Source organism: Sesamum indicum, linkage group LG9 (genome assembly GCF_000512975.1).
Source record: "Sesamum indicum cultivar Zhongzhi No. 13 linkage group LG9, S_indicum_v1.0, whole genome shotgun sequence".
NCBI classification, from domain to species: domain Eukaryota; kingdom Viridiplantae; phylum Streptophyta; class Magnoliopsida; order Lamiales; family Pedaliaceae; genus Sesamum; species Sesamum indicum.
Genome location: NC_026153.1, coordinates 9,519,016 through 9,532,099, shown reverse-complemented (window position 1 = coordinate 9,532,099; position 13,084 = coordinate 9,519,016). Strand labels below are relative to the sequence as shown.

Below are 13,084 nucleotides of genomic sequence, written 5' to 3'. Positions count from 1 at the left end.
TGGTTACTAAAATTAATTAAATTTTTTTCTTTCTCTCGGACCACTACTCTATATTTCCTTTCTCACCTTCTCCATTTCTTTTTACTCACAAACTTTTATTTTTTTATAAATCACAATTACAGTTTATTCTTTTGTCTCGTATTTTATCCTACATTTATTTCTTCTCACAAATTTCTTTCTTTTTCCTCACCTTATACTATATTTATGTCTTTTCACAAATTTTTTTCTTATTTCCAGACTATGATTCTTTTTTACATATTCGTGGAAATCGCGTGGAACAACTACTAGTATTACAAAATACTAGTGTGTGTTGGCATACTCAAATGAGTGTGCATAATTAAATAAATATTTTAAAAAAATAATTCATATTTTTAAAATATATTTTTATTAAGAAAATAAAATATTAAAACAAAGAAAAAGTTATAAGAAGTTAAAGTTGGTGGGAAGTTGAAAAGAGTAGACAAATTAGGGGTTTAGAAGAGTGATTTCGGGTGTAGAAGAATGGGAGTTTAAGAAGTTAATAAATAAATAATTAATTATTTAAAAATATATAAATTATCAGACCAATAAAAAGTGAGAGATCAAAGTTGTTGTCACTTAATAATAAGGTGTAAATTACGACAAGACACCAAATTTGTCTCTAATTATCAAATTTGCCCCAGCCATCCCTATAAATACACAATTTCCGCTGGACACAAGGGGACAACAAGTGCTTGTTGCCAAACAAACTCAACACAAAACAAGCAAAATGGAATTTGTCTCATCAAACTCTCCAAATTTGATCAAGAATGTCGATCTAGATGAAGCTAGTCGATCAGTCAAATATCATCCAAGCGTCTGGGGAGATTATTTCTTGGCATACGATTCTACGGTACAAAATTATTTTTCTGTACATAATCAGTTTAGTATCACTAATATTTCGTGCAAATCTTAATTTGAGATACATGGATGTAATATCACGCTTTGTGCAGGAAGTCTCTACTGCTGAAAAGGAAGAGCTGCAAAGACAGAAAGAAACGGTGAGGAAGTTGTTGGCTGGAACACCTGACGATTCACTTCACAAATTACAACTCATTGACGCAATTCAACGCCTTGGTGTGAATTATCATTTTGAAGAAGAAATTGACAAATCCTTAGGATGCATGCACGGCACTCATTTAGAGTGCAGTAACAAAGACAATGATCTTCGTATTGTTGCTCTTCGTTTTCGTTTACTCAGACAACAAGGTTACCGTGTCTCGTGTGGTAAGTATTGTATTAATCTTTGCGACAGAGGGGTTTCTTTTTCATGATGTCATGTCGTTGATATATTGAAAATTGATATTTTCTCGTATCAGATGTGTTCAACAAATTTATGGATGACCAAGGGAACTTCAAGAATTCTCTTACAACAAATGTTCAAGGGATGTTAGAGTTATATGAGGCAGCACATTTTGGAGCAAGTGGTGAGGAAATTCTCGACAAAGCATTGGAGTTATCTTCCTCGTACCTCCAGTCATACGCCTCCGACACGAGCAGCTCGCTTTTTGCACTAGTCAATTTAGCCTTGGAATTTCCAATTCGCAAGAATTTGATCAGATTAGCAGCCAAGAAGTTTATTTCTATATACCAAGAAGATGCATCCCGTAACGAAATACTATTGAATTTTGCAAAATTAGACTTCAACGTAGTACAAAAGATACATCAGAAGGAGTTAAGTGATATTACAAGGTATGATAAGTACTAACATATAAATTTTCAAACACTATATGTGCTATATAAGTTCTTTTCAATCTTATACAACATTAATCATCAATTAAATTTATATTGTAGGTGGTGGAAGGCTCTAGATTTTGAAAATAAATTTTCTTTTGCAAGAAATAGAGTGGTGGAATGCTACTTTTGGATATTAGGAGTCTACTTTGAGCGTAAGTACAACGTTGCAAGAAGAATGTTAACCAAAGTCATTGCTCTAACGTCTGTCATTGACGATATTTACGATGTTTATGGAACGTTGGACGATCTTCAACTTTTTACGGACGTCGTTCAAAGGTTGCATTCTAAGTTCTTATTCGAGACTACTATTTGAGTTAGCACATCGATATAGTTATACAATATGCAAAATTTGTGAGTATATTTTGATAGGAGTAAGTGAAATTTGAGGTTGCACTAAATTTGTTAGGTAACTTTTTAATTTTTCTCGATTTTGGTCTTTCAATTGCCAGAGTTTACAAATATTTTCTGAAAAATGTATGTGCCCTGCACGTGCTTTTTTTATTCTGGGGCTTTTGTTCCCATTGATCAGTTTAATGACTAAAATCGTGAAACATATAAATTACAAAATCTATCTCCTATTTCAAAACAATAAAAGACTAAAATATTAAAATACAAAAAATATAGAACGAAAACTACATTTAAGACTACTATTACAATGAAAATTTTCTTTCTTTACTGTCAGCAGGTGGGATGTTAATGACCCGGAGCAGTTGCCACCATACATAAGAATATGTTACAAAGCCCTTATAGATGCGTACCTTGAAATGGAAGCTGAAGTGGAGAGCGGAGGAGGATCATATCGTGTTCAATATGCAAAAGAAGAGGTATATATAAATATTAGCGGATCATATCAATTTATTATTGAAAAAATTCTAATTCAAATCGGGTTTGTGCGAACATAAGTCAAAATTATATAGCCAGTGCAATGTATTTATCATGTAATTGATGTACAACTGAAACCAATCACATAATAAATGTATAGTTCTTTTATTTGAATTGGCCAAATCTGACTTGGATAAAAAATTTGCGTTGCAACTGCTGTCAATGATTCATCCAGATGAAAAAATTGGTTAGAGCATATCTAGAAGAGGCGAAATGGGTTTACAGTAAGTATATGCCAACGACAAAGGAATATATGAAGGTGGCACTCGTGTCTGGTGCTTATATGATGTTGTCAACAACATCCTTGGTGGGCATGGGAAACCTAGTTACAAAGGAAGACTTCGACTGGGTTACAAGTGAACCCCTAATAGTACGAGCGTCATCAATAATTTGTCGATTAATGGACGACATGGTAGGATTTGGGGTAAGAAACTAACACAAATTCACGGCACATAATTTCTTCGATATTTTATATGTTGGCTTAAATCCATTTTTGGCCCCATAATTTAAATTATTTATCTTTTTAATCCTTTAATTTTTTAGATTTGTATTTTGATCCTAATCTTTTTAATTTTTGTAATTTCAGTTCTTTTTTTGTTGGAGTTCACCCTTATTGCAAGAAAAATGCATATGTACCTCACATGACTTTTTAAAATATGGGTTACTATTCCGCCATTGGCCATTTTAGCCAATATTTTTGTCATTTAACTTTTCGGTGTAGTATTTTAGTGCGATTTCAATCCTTCTTTTTGCTGGAGTTCATATTCACTGGCGACAAGGGTGAACTCTGACCAAGAAAATGACTGAATCGTGAAAATTAAAAAGAAGTCGGACCAAAAGCTATCCTAGAAATTTGAAGACGAAAACACCAAATAACCTAAGTTATGGGACCAAAAAATATATTTAACCTTTTACATATCAGTTCCTTACAAGATTTTGCTTTTCTTTTATATATATATATATATAGTTTGAACAAAAAGTCACAGCGGTTGATTGTTACATGAATGAATACGGTGCCTCAAAGAAGGACACGTTCGCTGAGTTCCGGAAACAAGTGAAGAAAGCATGGAAAGATATAAATGAAGAATGTCTTCAACCAACACCAGTCTCAATGCCAGTGCTTATGCGTGTTGTCAATCTTGCCCGTGTCATAAATCTTCTCTACGAGCGTGGCGATGAGTATTCCAATTCCAACACTAAGACCAAGAAGGTTGTAAGATATGTGCTCGTTGAGCCAGTGGCAGTTTGAAGACTGGATGGTGGCGGAGGTTGAATTCATGTGATCCTCGACTAATTTGCCAGTAAAATTACAACATATTAAAATAAATAAAGATGACCAAGTGGGATTATATATATATAAGGATTAATCAACTTTGGCACCTGTTCGCTCTGATTTTGTTCAACTGCTTTGCTATATATGAGGGTTACACACAAAAAGACATTTTTATATACTAGTTGTTGTAATTATTAATTTTTCATGCTTTAAAATATATTATAAATAAGAGCAAAATATACAAATCAATACATTATCTATATTAGTATAAAAAGAAAAGGGGCTTCATACTCATAAATGACGGTTAATGACACCCCCGCACCAATTTTCTGTAAAGTCAAAAATGTCCTTCAACTAATAAGATAACTAACTCATTCCAATTTTGGTCTTCTTTTCTTTTTCAATGTAATGTATTGATTTGTATATTTTGCTTTTATCTATACTAATATAAAAAAACCAACAAAAGCCCCTCCATACTCTCAAATGGTAGTTAATAACACTGCCGCACCAATTTTTGTGTGTCAAAAATGCCCTTAATGATAAAATAACTAACTTATTCAACTTTTAATCCCATAAGACTAGGGCCAATTCTGTTTTGGTACAATAGCTTTGGCACGTGTCATTTTTAGTCCCATAAGACAGTACAAAATCATGTTATTTTAGTTCTAAAAAGTCATATGCATTGCACATGGCTGTTAACTAACGTTAAGTTCCACTAACTTCTGTTAACTGTTCCTTTGGGAGGGAAAAATACATGTGAGGTAGTAAAAATGAAAGGAAAATAGGCTGACGTTCAAACTTTCCCGCCATTTATTTGCTTTTTGTGTTTTCCTGTGACAGAAATCAAAATAGAACAAAAAAATAACTGTAGTTGAGTCAAAAGTGCCAACTTCATTGATATCTAGAGTTATAATCATACAAAAGTTATGGCAAAACAAGTCATCAAACAAGTATCGCTCTAGAATTTCATATGGCCCTATATATCTCGGACTCAACTTTCCTTGCTTTCCGAATCTCAAGATTCCTTTCCATAGTGATACTTTTATAAATACTCTTTCCGCCACCTCGTATTCCATCTCTCTGTGATGCCTATCAACCTAACTCTTCTGCTGCCTTCAAACACTTTTTAACTGTTTTTATCTTGTCCACTGTTTCTTGAACTAATTCCGGCCCTTCAAGCTGTCTTAATCCCTCAATATCCCAACAGATCGGACTTCGGCATTTTCTTCCATACAAAGCTTCATATGGAGCCATACCAATACTAGAATGAAAAATGTTGTTATAAGCAAACCCCAATTTCCTCTGTATTCAATTACACAGGCTCTCATCATATCCTCTAATGTCTAAATCGTCCTTTTTAACTATCCATCAGTCTGAGGATGAAACAATGTACTGAAATGCAATTTTGTACCTAGAGCTATTTCCAAGCATCGCCAAAATTAGAAGTAAATTGAGGATCTCTATCAGAAACTATAGACGTAGGAATGCCATGTAATCTCACAATTTTTAAAACATATAATTCGGCTAGCTTATCCAAAGAATCGTTTTTTACGGATTGACAAGAAATGTGCAGATTTAGTCAATCTGTCAACAATCACCCAAATAGCATCATGTCTTCTGAACGTACATGATAACCCAATGACAAAATCCATAGTAATCTTTTCCCACTCCCATTTAGGTATAGTCAAAGGATGAAGCTTACCTACTGGTGCTTGGTGTTCTGCTTTTACTTGCTGGCAAGTTAAACATTTCGCCACAAACTCTGCCACATTTTTCTTCATTGTTGGCCACCAGTAATAGGGTCTCAAATCCCGATACATCTTGGTATTGCAAGGATGCACAGCATATGGTGCATAGTGTGCCTCGTGCATAATTTCCATTTCAACTCTTCTATGTTCGGCACACATATACGTTTTCCATTGAACAATATACCATCTTTTTGGATTATAAACTAATTGCTCTTTCATTTTTGTATCTTAGTCTTCATCCTCTGTAAATATGGGTCTATCCTGTGCATCTTTATTTTTATCCTTGAGGGAGGGCTTCACTTGTATAGTAGCCAATAACATATCACCATCAATGCTAAAGTGTACATCCATAGCTTTGAAGGCAGTCAAATACTCCTGTTATAGCAGATCATACTTGCAAGTTGGTCTATTGCCTTTCTACTCAAAGCATCTGCTACAATATTTGCCTTTCCAGGATGATAGTTAGTGGTGCAGTCATAGTCCTTTAAAAGCTCCATCCACCTTCTTTGCCTCAAATTCAACTCTTTCTATGTTGGGATATACTTCAAACTTTTGTGATCTGTTTATATTTGAAACATCTTCCCATATAGGTAATGCCTCCAGATCTTCAATGCATGTACTATGGCTGCTAACTCTAGATAATGGGTTGGATTGTTAACCTCATGTGGCCTCAACTGCCTCGAAGCATAAGCTATAACTCTCCCATGTTGCATCAAAATACACCCAAGTCTTTGTCGTGAAGCGTCAGTAAATACCACATATCCTCCATCCCAAACGGCAAAGTAAGGATAGGTGTTAAGGTGAGTCTCTTCTTCAACTACTCAAAACTCTGAGCACATTTGTCATTCCAGTTAAATGGTGCATTTTTGTTCAAGAAGTTCGTTAGAGGTTTCACAATTATAGAGAAATCCTTTACAAATCTTCTATAATAACCAGCTAATCCCAGAAAACTCTGAATTTCCAACACACTTTTAGGTGGTTCTCATTCTAAAATAGCCTTAACTTTTATCGGATTAGGTTGTACCCCTTCTTTTGAAACAACATGCCCTAGAAAAGAAATTTCCTCCATCCAAAACTCACATTTGCTGAATTTACCGTACAACTGTTTCTCTCTCAAGATCTGTAAAATTGTCCGTAAATGTTGTTCATGTTCCTCGTGACTAGTCGAATATATCAAGATATCATCAATAAACACAATCACAAATTGATCAAGGAACGGTTGTAACGTCTTGTTCATCAGAGGCATGAAAGCTGCAGGGGCATTTGTCAACCCAAATAGCATAACGACAAATTCACAGTGGCCATATCTGGTTCTGAAAGCTGTTTTTGGAATTGACTCTTCCGCAATTCGCAGTTGCCAATACCTTGACCTCAAATCAATTTTAGAGAAATACAGTGACACCCTTTAGCTAATCAAGCAAATCATCTATCCGGGGCAGAGGATACTTGTTCTTGATTGTGATTCGGTTCAGTTGTCTATAATCGACACATAATCTCATACTCCCATCCTTCTTCTTTACAAATAATACTGGTTCTCCCCATGGTAAAATACTAGATGGGATAAACCCTTTGTCCAATAACTCTTCTAACTGCTTCTTTAATTCTTTCAATTCTGACGGAGCCATTTTATATGGTGCAATTGAAATAGGTGTTGCCCCTGGAATAGTGTTTATTTCAAATCTACTTCTCGATGAGGTGGTAGTCCAGGTAATCATCAGAAAAAACATCAGGAAATTTCCTAACCACTGGAACGTCTAGTACACCGTGAAAAATTTTCATAGTATCGTGCACACTAGCTAGATACGCCTCACACCCTCCTTTAATTAGATTAAAAACGGTCACAATAGAAATTAAGCAATTAGGTATCACTTTTCTTTCCCCTATTATAACCGTCTTCATTTGCCCATTGACTTCAACCATCACCTCTTTTGCTTGACAATCCACTAAGGCATGATTACTAGCTAACTAGTCCATCCCCAGAATGACATCAAATTCCATAAAGTTTATTACAACCAAATCTGCACCCTCCACTACTATTGGACAAGATCTCACCACCAAATTCACTAATGCAATCCCACTAGTAGGCATAGACACGTAAAAGTCATGTTCAAATGGTTCTATTTTTGCATGCACACGAGATGAAAAATCACATGATATAAATGAGCAAGTAGATCCTGAATCAATCAACACATGTGCACTGGAATAGCAAATAGAGAAGGAACTAGTAATAACCTCGAGTGCCCTTAGAGCCTGTTCTTTTGTGGTAGCATACACCCTGGCTTGTGGTTGACACTGACTACTTTATCTTGTAGATGTGGTGGAAATATTCCCGCTACCTCAACCACCTCTACCTCGTCCTCTGCTCGTACCTGCTCGCTGTGAGTTTTCCTCTACACTGCACAACCGTGAAGTTTGAGGTCCTCGGGTATTATCTCTCCATGTGGGATAGTCCCTGACAATATGTCCTGGTTGATGGCAATGATAACATACAATTGGTCAGACTCCCCAACATTCACTAACGTGTCTTCTACCACAATTAGCACAAGAAGGAGTAGATCTTCCACTGAATGATTTTGCTAGACCTTATCTTCCGCTAAATCCAACCGAAGTAGGCCCGCCTCTACTCGAAAATACTGAAGGAGACCTGCTAGTCTGACCCACTCCTCGGCCTCTATACCAACCTCTTTGCTAACCAGAACCCCTAAAGAAATTGCACCACTTTGTCCCGCTGTAGGATTTTGGTTACCTGTCAATTTCTTCCGTTTAGCTTTAGCTGAACTCCTTTCAATGGATGTTTCTTGTCCCTCAGTGTCGCTTCTAGTAGCGCACCATAACTCGGAGGTTTAATTGCTATTTTCTCCTGAATCTCGAGTCTCAACCCTCTTTCAAATCTGCCTCTCCTTAATTCATCGGTACTCACCTCTTCTAGAGTATATTTTAACAATATCACATATTGCAACTCATACTCAGCAACAGATAACTCATTCTGCTTTTTTAGTTCAAGGAATTCAACTTTCTTACTGTTTTGGTAGACAGGTGGAGTATATTTGTTAGCAAATTCTTTCGAAAGGTTATTCCACGTCAAAGTGACAGATCGATTATTGCTCCCTGGAACTGTTTCCCACCAATCTAAGGCATCTTTCACCAGTAAGGATACTGCGTACCGTAACTTTTGCTCAGAAGTACATTCAATTTTGTCCAACACCCTTTCTATGTTTCTCAACCATTCTTCTCTTTATGCAGGATCAGTTCTACTGACAAATACCATCGCCCCCTTCTCCTCACTATTTCATAATTTTTGTGAACAACTGCATCCTGTGGTTAGGGTTGTGGCTGCGAAGCCATCCTCTGCATCATTTCTAGAAACTGTTGCACAAAGGGATTCATTTCTGGTTGTGGGGCATTTCTATTTTAGGAGTCTAACCCATGATGTTTTGATGCAGAATCATGACGCTGCATAGACTCTAATGACTCAGTTGGGCCAGTAGCGTATTCCCTTGACGCTTCCATCCTATATGAAATGCACACATGTGAGTAGATTCCTAATATATACACCTTACATATAATATTATATTTCATCTACTATCCCTAGGAAATCTAATCCCTGCTCTGATACCACCTAATGTAGCACCCCCAACGCTTCTAGGGCTATATCTTCCCTAAACATCATACTAAGTAATCCCTATATTTATATATGTAAATATGCACACAGTCATCTAATCAATACGCACACGTAATCTTAATATCATAACAGGTATAATCAACCCACAACATTAAATATATATATACATATCAAACACCACAAGGTGATTCATCACAAGTGATCCCCATGCTTTACGTTCTCTTTATACAAACAAAATGTGATTTGTATTTTAACTAACAATAAGGAGAAAATCACATACTGGCCCGACCTGCCTGAATATAGCGTTTAGACCAAGCCTTCGATAGGCAGAAAACTCAAGACCTATTCCTAAAAAAAATATGAGCAGAAGAGTGAGCCTACCACTTAGTAAGTAAATAACCAGCCCTATCTATATATGTATATCAAACACAGCCCAAACAAGATAAGTATGCAACATGCATAGAATACAGTCAATTTAATTCCAACATAATCAGCTTCATCACACCACATAGCTAACTCGCAATAAAACAACCAATTAAACTCCCTTTCTTTTAGTTTGCTTACCAGAAGGTGATATCCTATTTTTCCATCAACTCAATCTCACCGTTACATAAGTTCAAGTGAATTCCCTTGATAGCTTGCTCATCAATCTCATTTCGCATCATTGCTCTTTTATATCGCATCATACCTCTTTTATGTCGCGTCATAGCTTTTTTCATATCGCGTTGTGGCTCTTTTCATATGACAAAGATCTTTTTATTCATTCTTTCTCATATCGCATCATAGCTCTTTTCATCTCATTTTGTCGTACAGACTTTTCAACAACATTAATCGGTATTCACACCACAATTATATTTAATTTCGACCACTCCCTCATTTCCACATATCACCATTTTTGTAAGCAATTAGTAATGTAAAATCATATATCAATATATTCTCATTCTCAGAAATTCACAACACATCACACAACAAGCATAATATTTCAACGTATTTTCTCATTCCACGTACACAATATCGTCAATCAAATTAAATCATTCACTACTCATATATTTTCAAATAAATCAACGTCAGCATGAACAAACAAATTTATATAACAGTAATACCACAAATAAAGAAAACATATATAGATAATACAAATTATTTACTTACCTCGACCTTACAATGCTTTTATCTACTCAATCGATAATTATCAGTCTTTCACCTTATCCTCGTATCCTATAATGAGTTATACCAGATATAATTAATATATTGAGAATATCGTAATTTATTTTAAATATAATATTAAATATTAGTCATACAATTTCTAATAATTCTCTAATATTTCAATTCTATCAAAACATAAATCTTCGTTCTAGTTCTTCCTAATAACTAGACACTTTAGGCTTCATAAAAATATTTATAATTTATCAAGTAATTCATAGTAATTTATTTAACCAAACTCCTTATCTATTTATAACTATCGTTCTTAATAACATTCCTAAATTAGGTTTTTATTAAAAACTTCATTTTTCCTCTTTACTAACATAATATTTATTAAATATAATTTTCAAAATATTTCTATAAATTTTTAATTAATTTCTCGCTATTATATAATTTAATTAAACAATAATTCATAAAATTGCATATTTAGTTAATAATTCTGATGAAATTGTATAAATTAGCTATAGTAATATACAAATATAATAAATTTAATAATCTAATTAACCAACAATATCATTTTTATATTCGAGTTGATATTCAATTCGACACTATTTTAAATAGCCAAACTTGTAAATATTCCGGTTAAATAGTACATCGCTCAATGTAAACAACATTTAATAAATAGAGTAATTAAAAATAATATAATTATATAAATTAATACAAATTAAAATTACAATTCTCGTACCTCTACAATTCTTCATGTGTGTGTGTGTATGTTGTGTGTTATCTATGTGTGTGTTTAAAGAATAAGGAAAAAAAGGAAGAGAGTAAGGCGGTGCGGGTGGTGGCCCACCAGCCCACTCTCATCTCTTTCTCTCCCTTTATATATATATATAGATAGATATATATTGTTAACTAATATATATATATATATATAATATTATTATTATTTTATTTATTGAATTAATTTTTTCTCATAATACCCATTATATCTCTCTTAATTTTTTTAATTAATATCATTTCCTTCAAATATTGTAACAATCTCCAATTTAATCCATTCAAATTTTATTATATTTCAATTATGACCTATAATTTATTTACTAATTAACTAAATTTCATAAAGATTTACCAATTAATCTCCCAATTATGTATTATAATCTTTGGGGCATCATAATGTTTCTATGTTGATTATTATGCTTTGGACATACACCGAACGCCCGAAAATTTTAAAGGGAACACCCCTTTGAACCGTTTTAAATAATTTTTATCTCACACTTCTGCCGCCTTCTTGGGCCATATCGATTCTTTCACGACGGCCTTCCCATCGCCTAGCCTTAGAATCATCTCATCCTTACTTAGTTTTCTACTTCTTTCCAACACATACAATTTATGTCATATGCGAGCTCCACAACCAATATCCAATACCCAAGAAGCTGAATTAGTTATCATATTCACTACAATCACAATCGTACCTGGGTTGGAGAGGAGTTGTGGGCACTCCCTCTTCCAATGCCCCTTTCCTTGGCAATGATTGCAAACATCATTTGCATTCAACCGTTGAGAACCGCCTACCTTCCCTTTCCCTTTTCCCATTCCCACGGGAGCAGTAGGGGCGCTCAAAGCGCTAGTAGTGGCTGCGATGGCTTTTTCCTTGCCCTTTTTTTTCTTCCAGCGTCTGGTCCTCTTGCCTTTCGCTTTGGAGATCGAAGTCCTCCTATCAATACTGCCGGCGTAGACTTTTGGATCGTCGCTCGTATTCGACCAACATATTAATCAACTCATGAATAGACTTCTCAAGTCCGTTCATGTTGTAGTTAATAATAAACGGGTTGTAGGATAGAGGAAGTGACTGAAGGATCACGTCAATGTACGTGTCATTATCAAGCCCAGCTTTAAGGTCTTTGAGCTTCTCCATTAGGGATAGCATTTTAACCTCATGACTTTGTACAGATGATCCTTCGGCCATCTTGGTCCCAAAGAATGCTCTTGTGGCGGCATATCTAATATGCCTATCAGGAACCGCACAAACTTCCTTCATGTGGAGCATTATTGAGGGAACATTATCCAACCTATCATATTGCATTTGGATGTTATTGGACATCGAAGCCAATATGATACTGTAGACCTTGCGGTTGTCCTCAACCCACTTCTCGAACGTGACACGTTCTTCGGGCGAGGACCCTTTCAGCAAGGCCGTTGGGAGTGGTTGTCCAAGACATAGTCCTGGTTCTCGAAATCTAGGACGATCCTCAAATTTTTCAGCCAGTCATTATAGTTCGTGCCATTGAATTTATTAGTCTCCATTATCATGGTTAAAGGATTCTTAGATATTTTCTAGATAATAGAAAATTAAACAAAAATCAGTGAATGTTTGTAATATTATGATTAAGCTTAAAGACTTGGTCGTTTAGTCTTTAATTCCCCCACTATTTATACGAAAGTCGACCAATCTCAAGTGGGGTTTCGGGAATAGCCTTTCCTAGTGGGCTTGGGATCCACAAGCGAATCTGCCATGCCCCGCTTTTATAATTCACATAGCAAAAGCCTCCTAGGAGGTATCCAACACCATTCTCATTCTATGAGATTCTCAAGATCTTTTCCCTCACTTCTTCACATGACCCCGAGGACTCCAAGCGAATCAATTACCCAGTGTTACACCCTACC

The 13,084-nt window shown here is 35.2% G+C and overlaps 1 protein-coding gene across 1 annotated transcript; it reads left to right on the top strand.

The window, feature by feature from the left end:
* Positions 749-3,894, top strand: LOC105171201 (germacrene-D synthase-like). The gene is made up of 7 exons (XM_011092236.2): positions 749-871; positions 972-1,245; positions 1,338-1,710; positions 1,813-2,031; positions 2,441-2,579; positions 2,813-3,061; positions 3,605-3,894. The coding sequence occupies exons 1-7, from the start codon at positions 749-751 to the stop codon at positions 3,884-3,886; spliced, it is 1,659 nt and encodes a 552-aa protein (XP_011090538.1). The 3' UTR covers positions 3,887-3,894.

Coding starts and splice junctions, on each gene's coding strand:
- LOC105171201 (XM_011092236.2), top strand. CDS start 749: ATGGAATTTGTCTCATCAAACTCTCCAAATTTGATCAAGAATGTCGAT. Junction 2,032..2,440: donor TTTACGGACGTCGTTCAAAG/GTTGCATTCTAA, acceptor TACTGTCAGCAG/GTGGGATGTTAATGACCCGG. Junction 3,062..3,604: donor ACGACATGGTAGGATTTGGG/GTAAGAAACTAA, acceptor ATATATATATAG/TTTGAACAAAAAGTCACAGC.